Consider the following 17709-nt stretch of genomic DNA (forward strand, 5'->3'; position numbering starts at 1 on the left):
TCAACGAAAAATTGCAAATAATTTAAGTGCACTCTTCATTATAGCCATAACCCTTACATATTCATTATCAACTACGAGTAGAAAAAATTATGATCATATTAACAAACAAAAAAAACGAATCTGCATACCATTTGAAAGTTTAAAATTTCACAATTTCATACCAATCTCATAAAATTGTAACTGCTCTAAAGCGCAAACTGTTAAAGAATAAATCTCTCAAGTGTCACCACATGTAAGTGACCCACATTGGTTGGAGAAGAGAGAATTAAACACTTTATAATGTTAAGGGGCTACTCCTCCTATTGCCATTTGGTTTTGGGATGGAAACTCCTTGAACTTGTGAAGTGGACTCTCTCTCTCTTGATTTGCGGGTGCGGCCCAAACCCGCGTTTAATACTAACCACTTATGTCCTTTCACATAAATAAAACTTAACAAATAACCTCCATCAAAATCATGCTTACTAGTCATTAGATCTAACTCAATTTATAATCATATGAAAACCAATAGCACTAGAAGACACCACTCATGACAGAGCACGGCAACAGGGCCTCAATCACAAATTCACAACTCTTGCGCACCACCGCGATACTAACTACTCGAGATAAAGACTTTGTCAAATTGTCAATATCCTCCTCTTCCCTTGACCAAAAAAAAAATAAAAAAATAAAAGAGACAAATTAGGAGTAGTTTATCTGCCACTCTTTGATAACTCCGCCCTTCTTAAAACCTTCTCCAAAACCCCCTTTTTCATCTCTCTCAAACTCAAATTTTCCAGAAAAAAAACGCCATTTTCGATCTCTTCTTCAACCTTCACAATGCAGTCTTCTCTCTCTCTTCCATCATCTTCCCCAATCACTACCAGATCAAATCACACCTTCGATTTTCCTTCATTTTCAGCTAAATCTCTTAACGTTAATCTCCGATTTTGCGGACTTCGTCGAGAAGCGTTGAGTTTCTCCGTCAAATCTCGCCGAGTTGCGCTTCCGAGTCGCCGAGTTCCGAATTCTATCTCTGCTGCTTTATCTACCAACGGTAGCTCTCCTAAGAGTTTCGATTATGATCTCGTGATTATTGGTGCTGGTGTTGGTGGACATGGTGCAGCGCTTCATGCCGTTGAGAAGGTAGAATTGATTTGATTTTTGTGTTGTTTTTGGAATTTGATGATATATTGTGCAAATGTTTGTCTCGAATTTGAATTTTGTTGGAATTTGAATGATTTGGGATTGATTTTAGTTGATAGTGGTTGTGATTTGCATCGGAATTTGGTAGCGAATGTGCTGATTATTTTGTCGTGTTTTGAATGAGTTGTTTGTAAAATGTAAGGTTTTTGAGTTGGTAGATCATGAAAGTGGAATTGAGATTTTGTTGAACAGAGCATAATTGGTCATTTTTGTTGTGTTGTAAAGAAGAATAATAATGCTCGTTTTGATCCTAAATAAATAAATTTATGCTGCGTTAGACATTTTAACGCATACTATATTTGTTTAATTTGTTGAAATTCATTGGTGTTTGAGTTAACTTCATAATGATATTATCAAGTGACTTACTGTTGCATTAATATGGTAGAAATGTAGTCGAATCGAGAGAAATCGGTGGTAAAGATTTATACTTTTGGTTGGAAGGAGTGTGAAGGTGGGATTAAAGCATTAAAGATTTATACTTTGGGTGGACTAATTGGCAAATATGTCTTGGTGATTAGGTATATTGGAGGTGAAAAAGAATTTGGTAGCTATTCTACCCTCATACCATTGGACCCTTGTTAGAGACATTGAGGTTTCCTGTAAAGCATGAATTCTTGGCCTTTTGGCAGATATTACAACTTAATCTTTTGGCCAGAATCAGTACTATGTTTCATTTGCATCGCACATTATCTAATATAATGCGGAAAATATTCAAAACCTTCACTAATATGACAACAATCCAAACGTTTGCTTTTTAAGCTCATCTTAATTATTGGCTTCAAGTTATAAAGGGAGCTTCTTTTTCCCTTTTAAATCAAATGAACCAGGTTGTTTCAGTTTGCTAGGAACTATCTACCAAAAGCTTGGATATGTCACCTTGTGGTTTTTGCCAGTGTAATTGATGGAAGATGACGGTGTTAAAACTATATTTCAAATTCTAATACTCATATTGATATTGATATAGATGAAGTTTCAAAATTCATGGAATGAAAGAGCGTTGTTTTCAGAATTTTGTCTGTTCTATGAAGACATCGATCTTTTGATATGGTTCTTATTGATGCAGCAAAGTACTGATGCTCTTACTTATGTGGTTGTAGAAATTTGAATCTTACTGAAAAATGAAATATGGCTCATCTAGCTGTTTGTAACTCAAATTAGTATATGGCACATGACCTTTGTATAAATCTTGGTCTCACTTTATTGGAAGAGATTGTTGAATAATGGAAGTGCTAATTTGCAGGGTCTTAAAACAGCAATCATTGAAGGCGATGTGATGGGAGGAACTTGTGTGAACAGAGGTTGTGTCCCTTCTAAAGCACTGCTGGCTGTGAGTGGGAGGATGCGTGAGCTTCGAAATGAACAACACTTGAAATCTTTTGGAATACAGGTACCATTAGGATATTTTGCTTCTCCGATTCCTTCGAAAAGGCATTGTGTAGGCTAAGCAATATGCCCCCCCCCCCTCCTGCATTGTGGCAAGTCAATCCAATTGGGCAACAGTGTATGGAATGGTATGGATAGTGACAACTTGCAAGGCAAAGGAAAATATGGGTCAAAATAACCATACTTATATACCTCTTCCAACCATAGAATGTACATACAGGACTTGAACTCCCAACTTCTTGGTTGGATGAATGGGAGAATGCACATTTAATTCTTAAATAATTTTTTGCTGGCACTGAGAGATGACTACTTTACTATCATTTTCTTAAGTTAAGGATTCTGATTATAACTTATCTTAATACCAACCTATCCAATTGTTACATCTTTCCCGATTAAAATTATTTTTAAGCTTGTGGGCTAGGTGTTTGGTAAGATTTGATAATATGCTCCTGTGCTCCTGGCCTACTCTGTCTTGTCAGAATACAATTGCTCAAATGTAACTGGTACTTGTTTCTCACAACTGGATACTTTGTTGAAACTGCTTGGTTTAAGGAGAAAAAAATAAAACCTTCTTGCTTCTCTAGCCATAACTTCTCTCTGATGATAGCTTTGTCTTGTTGATTGCTGTCTCTTAGTCCTAGAATTTAGTTTTAAAGTTATTTTATAGAAAGAACTATTTTATCTGTGTCTGTTAATACAAAAGCCATTAATTGATTTGGGTGTAGCTGTGTAGCTATCCTGCCTACTGCAGGACATATTTTTTGCCTAAAGATCTTGTTGAAATCGCGGATAAGAAGTCTATGCTAGAGCCTTTTTGAGTTACTTCTTTCTTTAATTGGGACATGCAACAGGTTGGAGCTGCTAGTTATGATAGACAGGGAGTGGCTGATCATGCTAGCAATCTCGCTTCTAAAATTCGTGGTAATCTGACTAATTCACTTAAGGCGCTTGGTGTGGATATACTGACAGGCTTTGGTACAATTCTGGTGAGTCATGACCCTGCCATATCATTTTGATTTGCTTTATTTGTTTGCCCTCTACTTCTGAGTATTGCAAGTTCTTTGAGAATTGAAAAGGAAAAGATGAGCTTGACATTATTTAGAAATTAGCTTGCCTTTACTTGCTGTATATGATTGCTCATATTTAGATTGCGTATGGGTGCTAATTATTTTTATGTGTTTTTCAGGGTCCGCAAAAGGTGAAATTCGGTAAAGATAACATTGTAACTGCAAAGGATATAATTATTGCCACTGGTTCAGTTCCTCTTGTTCCCAAAGGCATTGAAGTTGATGGTAAATGCTATTATACTATATCCTTTTAGCTTAATTGTCCCCCACCCCACTCTTAGAATCCCCGACATTTAGATTTTCATTTACAAGTGATTTGTGAGTTCCATTATCGGGCAATCATTTGATGTCAGATTACAGCGACTAAATTACACATCATACCAAAATTGTAATTTATGTAGTTACTTTGAAGTAGTGGTTCAAGCAGTTCCCCATTGTAGAAAGGTTCGGACTGAAATAGCTCATGTTCATTGCAAGGGTAAGGTTACACCATATGTACTTACAACCCCTTTATTTCTTTTGAGATATCTGGTTTGGATTTCAGGCTAAGTTTTGGACCTTCTACTGGTGATTAAATTGTATTGATGTTAAGGTATTAGTAAGGCAGTATTCAGTTTGAACCTTTGAAGAGCCTAGCAAATAGCAAGTTCTGATTATTTATGATGTCTAATCAAGTGATGAATGTAAAAATTTGTACTTCCTCTGTTTGTAATTTAATTGACACGCTTATTTTATCACGTTATTGCATAACCATGACATTCAATATATCTAATATCAATTAATAAATATTATAGTAAAAAGTTGGTATTTTGAATAGATTCATTGAGATGAATCTAACAAGGTCCTACATGACTATGTTTTATGAAAATTATAAATCACTAAAGCTAGTCAAACTAGAGTTTGTGAGTAGTGTCATAAGTAAAAAACATGTCAACTAAAAAGAATCGAGGAAGTATGTTTTACTTGATGTAATAATACTTGTGATTGGTGCATTTTTCTTTCTGCTTGGAACAATAATTCTTCACTCCAAAATTCTAATTGATTTGTGTGCTGGCATTGTAGGAAAGACTGTTATTACCAGTGATCATGCACTAAAGTTGGAGTCTGTGCCTGACTGGATAGCAATTGTGGGGAGTGGCTACATTGGTCTTGAATTCAGTGATGTCTATACAGCCCTTGGAAGTGAGGTAGCAATTACTACTAATCATCATCTTTATAGTTTTTGATGCTTATTAGCTTTTCTCATCCCAACTTTCCCTCATGATTTTTTTGGGGATTCTTCCACTTGTGTTGAATCTGTTGATATATCTGGTCATTTGCACCTGATTTTTGGTAGAATATGTCTGTTCTTGGTATTAAGTTATCTCAACCTATGTGTTACACAGGTCACATTCATCGAAGCTCTAGATCAGTTAATGCCTGGATTTGACCCAGAGGTTTCAAAATTAGCCCAAAGAATATTGATAAATCCCAGAAAAATTGATTGTCACACCGGTGTTTTTGCAACAAAGGTAATTTACATGTTAATTTTGGCAGCATTTGTGGTTAGTCTGGAACAATAAGAAAACAATTTATGAAATATGATATTATACAGATCACTCCAGCAAAGGATGGCAAACCAGTCACCATAGAGCTTACTGATGCCAAGACCAAGGAACCCAAGGAAACTTTGGAGGTAAAGATTGTTAAAGTTGAACAAAAGGGGGAGGAGGAAGGGGAAAGTACAGCCAAAGTATAAGGTTATATAAGTTTATGGCATTTCTATTGTCTTAAGTGAATGCCATTTCTGTTTGGTCTTGTAGGCTGAATTGAATAGCTCCTACAATTATAAATGTTTTGGTATTATTCTAATTCACTGTCTACTTAAATGGGGTAGCAAAGTCTACACAAGCTCAGTATTCTAGTTACTTGACCCTAGGTTGTTGAGATCTGGCAAATTATGTTCTCTGATAGGTTGATGCAGCACTGATTGCAACCGGAAGAGCACCTTACACCCAGAATCTTGGTTTAGAAAGTGTATGTTATCCAAGCCATTCTTTCATTATTAACAGTATGAACATCTCCTGCTGCGTTTGGTTACTGAATTGAATGTTCTTGCAGATCAATGTAGCAACAACTCAGCGTGGTTATGTTCCTGTTGATGAGCGCATGCAAGTTATAGATGCAAATGGCAAGCTAGTATGTCTGACAGTGCTTTCCTTGTGGTCTTTCTCTGGTTGCAACTTGCAAGAGCTAAATATCCAAACATGTGTTTTGGTTTCAGGTGCCTAACTTGTACTGCATTGGTGATGCAAATGGAAAAATGATGTTGGCTCATGCAGCTAGTGCTCAAGGAATCTCAGGTAGAGTTATTGTACACCGACCATTATACTATGCATACATTGATATTCTATTACATTCTTATTTCTGCCACTCAAAATTCAATTCCATTTTCCGCACTTGGATTAACTCTGTGCTTTCTCATTACAGTTGTTGAACAAGTCACTGGAAGAGATCATATTCTCAATCATTTAAGTATTCCGGCTGCATGCTTTACTCATCCAGAGATTAGCATGGTTGGATTAACTGAGGTAAATTTTTATTGTTCGTGAAATGTGTTTAGGCTATAACATGTAGTTTCATTGTACTTGAATGCTTTTACAATGATGGTCAATTATTCCATAAATTATAATTCGTGAGAAGCTAGAATGTAGCTTGTACCATAGTTAAAGTGGTGCTATCAGAGATGATAGTATGACACTTCTACGTTTTAAATAAACCTGTGAAAGGAGCTGTGAAAGGAGAGATAAAGTTGTCAATTGATGTATGAGTTAATTGAGGAAATTAGTTTCAAGCTTCAGATGGCTTAATTGATTTCCAGGCTGCAGCTTTTTTTTTGTAATTGTTCCCTTTGTCCCAGATAGTTTGAACACTTTCCATTTCTATCTGTTCCCACTACACTTGTATTTTTGGTTTGGCCTTTCCTATTATCTCGTATTTCTTACCTTTTTTTGGACCCATTGTCTCCCTTTACATCTTCTTTTCCATTATAATAACAAAATGCCTACCCCTTTGTCTCCAATCACATCCACTTTTCCATGAAAATCGGTATAGAAAAGTAATCACAAAATTCACAACAACTCTCTTGAAACTATGCACATCGACACGTGTTTTGACTATTCTGGAACTAAGGGAGTATATAACTTTATATCATAGATTGAAGGTTGAATTGGTTTTGTCAACCAATATCCAAGTCAGGCCATATTAGTCTAAGCTAAATTCTATCTGCTTTCTAGTGGCAGCCTGAAGCTATGATATGGTTTTGGAACCAAAATTGCATGATTTGAACTGCAGGTTATTGTTTTGTGATTGTATTTGGTGGAGGCGGAGGCATTTCCTGTAGATTTGGGTTTACATAAGCTGACTGTTTTAATAAAATATTCATTGAAACGCCACTCCTTGTAGATTTGGGTTTACATAAGCTGACTGTTTTAAGTTCTCCATTGATTTTTAAAAAATTATGTATGATTCTGCAGCCCCAAGCCAGGGAGAAAGCTGAAAAGGAGGGATTTGAAGTGAGTGTGGCAAAGACAAGTTTCAAGGCCAACTCAAAGGCACTGGCAGAAAATGAAGCAGAAGGACTTGCTAAGGTTTCAATCCTTAATCTTTGTATACTTAAGAACTTTTCTGTGGACCTATTTTGTCATTCGTTGAACATGTCCTGCATATACAGTTTGATTATTTTGGTCTCAGAAATTGCCTAATTAATTACTCTCACATAGTCCTGTCCAGTGTCCGCTTTGGGAGGAAGCTATTTGGTAGGTACTGAACTTTCCTAAAGAACTACTTAAGTGGATAAAAATCCATTTTAATTAAAAAAAACAATATCAACAAAAATCAAATTATTTGTAGCCTTGATGAGTCAGTTTGCAGCAGCACTGATATTAAATCTAACAATATTTTTATTAATTTCCCAAAGAAGAAATGAAAGTTTTTTTTTACTCTTTTTTTATTGGTATAAAGTCGTACTTGAAACAACTCTCTATCAATGCAGAGCTGATATTAAATCTAACAATTCTCTTGTACTTTTGTGACATGTTGCAGTTGATATACAGACCTGACAATGGGGAGATCCTTGGAGTTCATATATTTGGACTGCATGCAGCAGACCTCATCCATGAAGCATCAAATGCAATTGCAATGGGCACCTCTATTCAGGTAACTTTCTGTTCTCAGCAAATCTGGGTGGGCCATTCTTGTGCAATTTGGTTGCATGATTCGTTTGGTTAAGCACATTTGATATTGCATGTTCCGGTCTTTTAAAATAGTTGTGACATCAATTGAATTTCTTTTTTTATGCAGGACTTAAAGCTTGCTGTTCATGCACACCCAACACTATCTGAAGTATTAGATGAGCTATATAAAGCAGCTAAGGTAAGCTCTAGTCTCTATGTTTAGTGATTGCCAACCAATGCACTCTCTCTGAAATGCGTTTTGAAATCAGAACTATGTAGGACTTGTTTGCTTCATACAAAGAGTATATCTTTATGGAATTTTATTTTAAACATAGTAAATTACTGGTAAAAAATGTGAGTATTTTATCTGCAGTTAATTACCATACCAGCTGTAGTTAATTTTTTTTTTAAATTTTTTGACAGGACATCCGTAGTTAATTAGATTTTCATCTATTCTATGGAACAGGTTAATGCTCAAGTTTCTAGTCCAGCTAAAGTGCCCATTGCAGTCTGAACCTGGCTAAGCATTATGCTACAGAAAGTTTTAAAGGCTATAGCTTGTATGAGGATTGTTCAGAGAAAGCAAAAGACACCCAACGAAGAGTGACAATGCTTTTCGCCCCAGTAGTCTGGCAGTGAAAACAGCCCTTCAACGTACTATTGCATGATTTTGCATCTGCTACGATTACAAGTTTCAGCGTTTGGCTGTATTGGGTGTTTTAATTTGCTGCTCAATTTCTTGCAAGAACACTGGAAATATAGCTGCGTAATTGGAATGGTTTTTTTAGTTTGTTAAAATTTCGGATTACCCACGCGATTAGGTATAGCATTGTAGTTGTATAAGGGGTGATTACGTGATTAACTGATTATCACTAAAAACCAAGTTTCTTTCTTAATTCATATTTATAGCAAAAGCTTTCATAAGTTGAGCTTTCCATACATCCTTAGATTTATTTCATATGCATTCTCTTCTCTGTACCCTTTATCTTCTGTTGACTTGATGGCTGTCCTGTCCATAGATCACGTCCAAAGGACTCCAACCCCAATCCCTTTTTTTTTTACCAGTTGTTTTATTAAAATTATATAAGGTTAGATGTAAACTGGTTTAACAAAATTTTGATCATATTTTGCGCTGCGTATAAAATAACCATTATTAAACAATATACGTTGTAACTTGAATTTTGTATCAATGTGTACAGTGTGCTTGAATACACTTTCTATTTGGAAAAAATAACAAAAATATACATCTCTATTTTCATTACTAAAAAGAAATTCATTAATAAGTAAACATATTTTGTTTTGATTTTGACGATTAATTCAGTAATCACAAAAGTTTAAAAAAAACAGGTTTACAATAAGTTATTGAATGGTGGTGGTTATGGCCCAATCTACACTTGTGAAATTTAAAATTTGTTACCATTCTCATGTTTTCTCTCTCCTTTTTTTTTATTTTGTTTCTGTTTCTTCTCTTTCCTCTGCTCTTCTTTTTCTCTCTCATCTTCTTTACCCCTCTTTCTAGTTTCTATCTCCTTTGTTCTTCAATTTCATTCTCGTTTTTCTATCCAATCTTGGTTTTCAACTTAATTTTGTAGTTTCTTTTGTTAATTCTTCTTTTACATCCAATTTTGAGGTATGTATGTTCATATTTTTTGTATTTTTTGGTTATTTTAAGGTATGTTCATGTTAATTCTATTTTGATTTTAGTTTTTGAATATAATGTCGAATGTTAAGCTTTCAAAGAAGGAGACCATTGCTCTTCCTACTACTAGTTCAAATGAAAAAATTGAAGGTATAACTTCTGAATCTTGTGACCTAATTTTTTTTGAAGGTCGGCGGACAGTAGTGCGTTTTTGTAAAATATGGGTCACTTTTGTTAAAAAAAAGGGGTCACTTTTGTGATAAAAAAGGACCACTCTTGCGAAAAAGGGTCATTTTTGCGAAAAAAAAAAAGATCACTTTTGTGAAAAAAAGGGTCACTTTTGTGAGAAAAAAGGGTCACTTTTATAAGAAAAAAGGGTCACTTTCCGCAAATTGTTCGATGTACAATAAAATTATTGTAAACCGGAGGCATGCAAAAGTTTTTGTTCAGTAATAAGTTAAAGATGAGGAAATGAGTTCAAGTTGACAGATTTTCAAGGCTAAAGAAGGGTATTTGTGAATCACATCATAATGATAGGCAAATAACCAATCAAAATTCAACTGCCCTAAATCTGATCTACTTCGTCAACCCATTTAATTCGACCACTATTTCATCTCAACCTTAACACAAACATATTGTTATTTGATTATTTGTTAGAATGAAAAGAGGATAGAGGTAAAACATGAGACAAGGATACGAAAGTGGATGATTCTTTCTTTTTTTTGTTTTTTCTTTTTCTGTCCCTTGTTTGAAATGGTAGTGGAAAATGGGTAAATTCAAGTTTCTCTTTAAGATAAATGCTGTGAATAAAGCTCCCTCGTGGAAAATTGGATATATATTAAAGATTTTCCAAATTAAACTACGAGTATTTATTTAGAAAATAGATTGGCTTTTTTTCTTAATCGCCTTCAAACTGATAATTGATATCATCCTCATTTCCCTCTTGAATCCTTCATACTTGTATATTGCCCTCACAAACCCAACCAAGTATATCTTGCGAGGGTGATGATATCTATAATACCGACTTAAAAATAAAAATTGGCATGAAAGGGTATGTTAGACTACCAACAACATAGGATTCACTCGACCTCAGACCCTCACAAATCATCTTGCTCACATCTAACTCCCCATCCCCAAAACGAAAAAATGCGAAAATAAATGAACTTTGTTAAGGCATCCACATTCTCATTAACCATTGAATTTTTCTTTGCTGATAATTGCTCAGAGATGGACAACATTAAGAGCAAATCGAGCAGGAAAATACTTATAAAACTGTATTCAAATGAGCAGGATCAGAAGCATCTAACGTACTACACAAGGAGCTTAACAGCTTGCGAAACTTTAGGTGAGCCAACCTTGAATAGGATTTACTTGCTCAAATTATAACTTATATGACTAATGCTACCATTACAGCTAACAGTCACTGCAGAACTTAAGAACATTCAAGTCACTGTTTACAATCACCCGCATGCATAACTTGCACAGTAATCAAGTGTGACGTAAACACTGATACAGTCACCACATCGAAAACTAGGTTATTCAGGGCAAAATTTGTTCCATTGCAGACCCCCTCAATCCGAAATTTTGCACAGCAATTCCAGTGATTACGACTGTTAATCTCTATTCTAAAATGGCTCTAAAATCTCAATCAAGTTCTACTGCCACAATGCTTGGCAACAACATTAAAGTTAGAAAAAACATACTAGAATACTCCGGGAATCACTTAAAGTCACCACTTCTCTATTCGCCCCTAGTCTTGGAACAGAACTAGCAATCAACAAGGACTAGGCATCCCAAATCACCGGATTGGCGCATTCTAAAATTCACATTCCCGAAGAGAACACATTAATGCCAACACAAAGCTCTATGTTTCATCACTGATTCAGACTCAACAGCAATACATAGTTCCCTATCACTAATTCAGACTCAACCGCAATACATACATTTTCCCCAAATGCCCCAAAACCACAAATTTCCTATAATCAACAATACTTCAGCTAATAACATGACTAATCAAACTAGACTGAACACAACCAAATTTCCTATAATCAACCAATACTTCAGCTGATGCTACTCTGGCACTCTACCCCCACATTACCAAATTCCTACGACTGATCCAAACTCGATCAAACCCGATATACATACATTACTCCCCAACTGCCTTACATTATAATCTACAAACAAATTAATCAACTACGATATAATGCTACTCTGGCACTCCGCCCCCACATTACCAAATTCCTACGACTAATACAAACTCGATCAAACCCGATATACATACATTACTCCCCAACTGCCTTACATTATAATCTACAAACAAATTAATCAACTACGATATAACAGTACCATCATGCTATATTCAACAAAATCAACAATTATAAAATAGAGTGGAAAAATACTCAATAAGAGTAATTCATAATAACTAATCGTACTAAATTGCAAATACATTATAGTCTGAATCCTCCATTAAAATTAACAAAACCAAAGTAGGCAATTCTTCTTTCATCGCAAGAACAAAACTTTAGATAGATTTAAATCTGGGTACAAAAAACCCTAAGCAATATCCATTAACAGCAAAAAAAAAAAGAACTTCCCTAATATAATGAACGAAACAACTATTCTTCCTCAGTAGCAACCTCATCGCTCTTCTTGTTGTGCTTCCTTGCGTACCTCTGGTTCCTCAAGAACTTTGGGTCCATCTTCAACATTACCCAGAAAATAAAATTGAAAAAAATCAGCAAAATTAATCGAAAAAATTGCATAAAATTCAAATAATTGAATAATTAGGATGAATTAACAGAGAAATAGCGTACCCCTTTGGTGGATTGGTGACGATGACGGCGAGGCTTCTTGATTCCATTCTTGTGAGCCTTGTAAGACTGGTTGTGAGCAGTGTGATTCTTCGACTTGGCCATTTTTGAGTTCTGCGAACACCTGATTCACAAAGCAAAATTACGCCATTAAAATCGAATTACAAGCAGGAAATTGATGGAAAATCGAGGAAGAAGAAGATGAAAGAGGGAAGAAAGAGGAGAGAGAAACCTGCAAACAGAGAGGTTTGTGTCGCAGCAGCTAGGGTTTGCGGAGAGATTGGAAATGTGGAAGTGAAAGGGTTCTTTTTATTTGAAACCCTAATTTTGATGGCTGCTTTTTCTAATTGAGAATGGATTATTTTGATTTTGGGCTCTTCATTTTTTCCTTTCTCTTGGGCCGTCTAATCACATTGTAAGGCCTATACATAATCCAAAGTTCCTAAATCCTAACCCCCTTTCTACAATGAGATATCGAACATGGTTTCATGTTAGTATGTTACAATGTTACGTTACATTTTTGAGAGCTGATAATCAACAACTTGACTTGAAACCAGCCAAAAGTTACTGAGAGAGATCTGAACTTTATTTGAATTGAACTGAACTTGACATGCTTTTTCTTTTAAAGATTAGGAAAACTGAAAAAGAAATAAACATCAGATACACTCATCACGAGAGAAATACATAATGAATCAAGAAACAACTTTTGAGGTAAAATAGAGTTATTTTACATGATAATAATAAGTTAAGTGATTGATGTTAATTGTCTCGAGCTAGTCGATAAAATATAGATGTAATGTGTTGAACATCACAACTATCGAAGTGTTGAATAAGGAAGAAAATATGTGTGATTATGCGATCATTTTACCACAAGCTGCCTATGAATTTTGCATTGTGAAAAGGTACTACTTCAACAATAAATGATATTGCGTTGTGTTTCGTGGTTTTCTGATGTCCTGCGGGAGAGTTACAATTCCGAGACTGGAACCGGACGCCTGCACCTGCAAAACAAACGGATGCTCCGAATGATTGGAGATCCGCCTCCGACGGTCAAGTTAGTACTTGATTAAGGAGTAATTAATGCGGAAATTAAAGTGATTGGGTCTCTCTAGGTGAGAGTGTTTAATGTGTGTAATCTGCGTAATCTCCCTTAATGAGGATTAAGGGAGGTATTTATAACCTCGGGAAACGTGCCAATCTAGGTTTAGGTTAACCTTGGGCTGATTGGGCTTCCCTCGGAAGTTGGGCCTAGGTGACCGGCTTCTCCATTAGGCATGGAGTATGCCACGTGTCATGACATAATAAGTCCAGGGTGGACGAATAAGCGTGTGCCACGTGGCAAGCCCTGAGAGGTCCAACTGGGGGACACTTGGCAGGACCTGATTGGCCCACGTGGCGCATTCCGATTGGTGGGAGCAAAATCCCCTAATCATTTGCCCCTCACAGGTGGCACGTGACTGGTCACGTGTTACTTGTGACAGGTGTCGCCCTGTAACAGGCGACGACCTGCTACAGGTGTCACTCGGCGAGAGGCCGGGAGATTCTCCCGCCAAAATTTTGAATTCTGGAAGTGACCCTTCGCCTTCTCACTTCGCCTATATAAAGTAGTGTTGACTTCGGTCATTTTCACACTTGAAAACTTTGTGAGAGAACATTCGGACCCCTGAACTTGCTCTGACATTTTGGACCCTTTCTGCCTACCGCCTGCTCTGACAAGCCGACTGCAAAGGATTTTCAGAACTTCATCAATCGTCACTCGTTCAGGTAACCGTCGGTTCTCTTACTCTTAATTTTCTCTTTACTTTATTCTTTTTTGAAATGGCACCACGGAAGCACACGACACGACCTAGGTTAGTGATCATCCGGTCACCGGGGACGGCTGAATCTAGGACTAGGAGTGCCGCCTGCCCTTTTCTGGACCCATCTTTGCCCTTTATACAAAGTCCGACTGTATCTGTGTCTATGCAAAGCATGATGGCCAGAACAAAAAAGACTGCCAGGATCTCAAACTCAGACGGCTCCTCCCACAAGGTGCCGATTAGTGAAACATCTGACCAGGCGCCAGATGTGGAAGTGAAACAAAGCGGCTTGAAAGCCGGCAGTTCTGAGGGAGGAGTCAAAGTGACCCCTTCCCATTTTACTCTGTTGTTCCGTGCATTTCTTGTTATGACTTTTATTAACTTTGCTATTTGTTTTTGCAGCGGACGCCATGAGAAAAATTACCGCCTCCAAGACTGCGGCGGCCATGTTGCGGGCCTCCATCATGCAACAGTCTTCAACCGACTCCCCCAACAAGGGGGCACCCTTGGTGGGCTTCGAACCTTTCACCCTCTTTTTGGAGTTGTGTTTATGCATATACTGACTCTTTTCTTCTTTTTTAGACGGGCGCTCCAAGAGCTTCTTCTTCCCAACAGCCGGACCCCAAGGCCCGGAGGACGACTGTTGCGAGCTCTCCTGGTTCTGCCAGGAAACATGCGGCGGCTGAGAAACAGCCGGCCACTTCTTCTAAAACTCCAGCTGGGCCACCTAGAAGTATGAAATTGTCCTTGTAAATTTTAGACTTGCTCCCTCCTTTACTAGGTCTAATCCGTTTGTTTATGCTTGATGCAGCCGGCCCTCAGGAGCCTGACTTGGTCGAAGTGGCCAAGTCTATGATCAAGGCCGTACCTCCAGCTGAAAGGGAGGCGGTCAGGGGTGTCGGCACCCTTGACCTAGACGGGATTGCAGGGGTCCTTGCTGAGGTATAATTAGCATATTTTTGAGTATTTGAATTCCAGGATGCCTGTTTTCTTTTTTGTTTGGAAACTGACGCTTGTTCCCCTTTTTACTTAGGCCCTGCTCCGAGTAAACGGCCTCCGTAAGCCGCTTGACAGGAAGAACAAAGAGGTAAAGGCTGCAAAAGCTATGGCCGCCTCTGAATGTGATAAGGCAATGTTTCAAATCGCCCAAAATGAAGTTCTGACAATTGATATTCTTTATTAGCAGGCGCAGGCTACCGCCGCTATCCGGGCTCAGTTAGAGGCGGCCCAGAAGAGGAATAGCGAGCTGGGGGCGACCATCAACATCCTCAAGACCGAGCTGAGACCTCTTCGCCAAAAGATGTCCTCATACGAAACCTTGGAGAAATCCTTGGCGAGCGTAAAGGAATGCCTGGTGACCCAGGAGAAGAGTCTTACTCAGGAGCTCTCGGAAAAGGCCGAGCAAGAAAAGAAAGAGCTGGTCCGGGAGATGATGGAAGACTCTGCTCAAATCCAGCGCATGACTTGGGGCCGCCTCTTCCCCAATGCCGACTTTGCCTTTGCTTCCTGGGAAAAAACGTACCGCCAGTGTTCTGATAGATATAATCAAGAGATCCTGGCGGCTGCTGAGGAAGAGGCGTTGGAGGAGGAGGAGGAGCAGCCGGTAGCGGCGCTTGTGCCGCTTGGGGGTAATGCATCGAAGAAGGATGCAGCTGAAGCCGAGTCCAGCAAAAAGAGTGCTGACCAGGCGGCAGTTGCTAATATTGAAGATCTGCCCCCTTCATAAGCTTTATGTCTTCTTTCCCCGGCATGCGTGTCGTTTGTTTGTATTTACTCGGCCAGGGGGCCGAGGCTCTGAATATTTTGCCGGTCTTTAATGACCGGCTTCCTTTTAATGAATATTTTTGTTTTGCTTCAAATTTGTTTAAGTATTGAATATTCTGATATCCAATTGTACACTATACCGACTGTTTTACATGGCCGATAGTTGCAGACAGGTACGGATAGTTAGTCACGCCGCCTATGCCCCTGGACGACTGGTTGTCTGTTTCCAGGCTAGACGATCAGTCGGCCATTTATCCAATCGGTATTCGAACCATTTTAAAGACTGGATCCCCTTTAGGCAGGCGATCCCCTTTAGGCAGGCCATTTTGTAAAATTAACCAAGTAGGAAAGTGGTTTCCTACCTGTCATGTTTTTAGGCTAGAGACTTTAGGCAATCTAGGCCGACTGTTCCCCGCCACATTTAATCTAGTGTGAACAGGTGCTGTATGAACACCTTTTTAGTTTCATACTAAATTTTTAAGGAGTGACCAAGTAAACATGATTGTTACCTAGTCGCCAAGTAACTGAGTAGTAGAGGTATCAAGAGGTGGGTACCGGTTGTTCCCCTTTATTCGCCAATGTTTGTTGGCTTTTAACTCATAGGTTGTTAACCTAGCAGGAGTAGTGGTTGAGAGCCCCTGTTTGCTAAAAACAGGCGGACGACTCATACCTTTTAGGCTCCATACTAAGTTTGAGAGAGTGACTATGAGTTAACTTTGGTGTTACTCAGTCGCCGTCACTCCTGCTTGAGTAGTAAAGGTACCAGGCGGCGGAGGCCGGCTGAACCTTTTGATTCGCCAATGTTTGTTGGCTATTAACTCAAGAGGTACCCCCTGCATTTATCCCAAGTAATACAGGCGGTCATCTGACTCAGATGTCAACTGCTACCACTGGTTTGGTTAGTGATAGAGTTATCCTTGTCTCAAAAACGGCTACGTGGTTGCCCTTGGGGACAGTCGTATAGGTGCCGTGTAATTAGTTTATAGAGCAATGTTCCACCCAAAAGGGAGCTGCTCTCTGCGACGAATTTCATCCGGAGGGATGCCGCCGGACGCCTGCTATGATGTTGGGATAGGTCGTATTAGTTTTGAAGATTGGATCAGTTGGCATGGCGCCTGGTCTGATCATTCGACCTGTGGCCTTGGTTAGTCCTTTGGTGGACGTAGGTGCTAAGTAAGAGGAGGGTAGCCGCCTGTTTAGGCACAAGGTCGGCCAGGCCCTGATCATTTTTTAGCTAAGTATAGGGGGGTGGCTGTCTGTTTTGGAACCGACTGTATGTCCAGACGGCATGCCCCTATGGTGATAGAGTTAAATATTCAATGGAGAGTAGCCGACTGTAAAGGTACATGCGGCATGCCCCTCTGAAGATAGAGTAAAATACTCAATGGAGAGTAGCCGACTGTAAAGGTACAGACGGCATGCCCCTCTGAAGATAGAGTAAAATACTCAATGGAGAGTAGCCGACTGTAAAGGTATAGACGGCATGCCCCTCTGATGATAAAGTGAAATACTCAATGGAGAGTAGGCGACTGTAAATGTATTGGCGGCCTGCCCCTCTTAAGTAAGAATAAAAATTAAACATTTAGAGTAGCCGACTGTTTGTCAGTAGGCATGCCCCTCTTAAGTAAGAAGGAAAACTGAGTATGGAGAGTAGCCGACTTTTTGTTAGTAGGCGTGCCCCTCTTAGTACAAAATTAAATATTAAGTATGCAAACTTTTATTAAGTAGCCCTTGACTATTTATATCATTCAAAAGAAATATTTCTTAAGATTATCTACATTCCAAGTTCGAGGCAACGGTTGGCCGTCTGGTGTTTCCAGACGGTAGGTACCGTCCCTGACCTCTTCACAG

The 17709-nt window shown here is 38.5% G+C and overlaps 2 protein-coding genes across 2 annotated transcripts; one reads left to right on the plus strand and one right to left on the minus strand.

Annotated features, from left to right (window-relative positions):
- The first annotated feature begins 390 nt into the window (after positions 1-390).
- On the plus strand, positions 391-8785 carry LOC110738060 (dihydrolipoyl dehydrogenase 2, chloroplastic-like). Its single transcript, XM_021918427.1, has 15 exons — positions 391-1122; positions 2423-2569; positions 3417-3551; positions 3752-3857; positions 4695-4819; positions 5018-5143; positions 5227-5307; positions 5586-5648; positions 5733-5810; positions 5896-5974; positions 6102-6202; positions 7148-7261; positions 7716-7829; positions 7974-8045; positions 8313-8785. Exons 1-15 carry the CDS (start codon positions 817-819, stop codon positions 8358-8360), a joined length of 1695 nt encoding a protein of 564 aa, XP_021774119.1. The 5' UTR covers positions 391-816; the 3' UTR covers positions 8361-8785.
- A 3083-nt stretch (positions 8786-11868) lies between these two features.
- Positions 11869-12651, minus strand: LOC110738061 (60S ribosomal protein L29-1-like). Its single transcript, XM_021918428.1, has 3 exons — positions 12528-12651; positions 12299-12419; positions 11869-12184 (listed from the first exon to the last, which is right to left on the minus strand). The coding sequence occupies exons 2-3, from the start codon at positions 12398-12400 to the stop codon at positions 12101-12103; spliced, it is 186 nt and encodes a 61-aa protein (XP_021774120.1). The 5' UTR covers positions 12401-12419; positions 12528-12651; the 3' UTR covers positions 11869-12100.
- Positions 12652-17709: the final 5058 nt, after the last annotated feature.

Source organism: Chenopodium quinoa, unplaced genomic scaffold, assembly GCF_001683475.1.
Source record: "Chenopodium quinoa cultivar QQ74 unplaced genomic scaffold, ASM168347v1, whole genome shotgun sequence".
NCBI lineage: Eukaryota > Viridiplantae > Streptophyta > Magnoliopsida > Caryophyllales > Amaranthaceae > Chenopodium > Chenopodium quinoa.

What these genes read in the sequence shown, in the direction of transcription:
- LOC110738060 (XM_021918427.1), top strand. Translation starts at nt 817, where the DNA reads ATGCAGTCTTCTCTCTCTCTTCCATCATCTTCCCCAATCACTACCAGA. An exon ending in CAGGCTTTGGTACAATTCTG is followed by an intron (nt 3,552 to 3,751) that starts GTGAGTCATGAC and finishes TGTGTTTTTCAG; the next exon opens with GGTCCGCAAAAGGTGAAATT. An exon ending in GCATGGTTGGATTAACTGAG is followed by an intron (nt 6,203 to 7,147) that starts GTAAATTTTTAT and finishes ATGATTCTGCAG; the next exon opens with CCCCAAGCCAGGGAGAAAGC.
- LOC110738061 (XM_021918428.1), bottom strand. Translation starts at nt 12,400, where the DNA reads ATGGCCAAGTCGAAGAATCACACTGCTCACAACCAGTCTTACAAGGCT. An exon ending in GTCACCAATCCACCAAAGGG is followed by an intron (nt 12,185 to 12,298) that starts GTACGCTATTTC and finishes GTAATGTTGAAG; the next exon opens with ATGGACCCAAAGTTCTTGAG.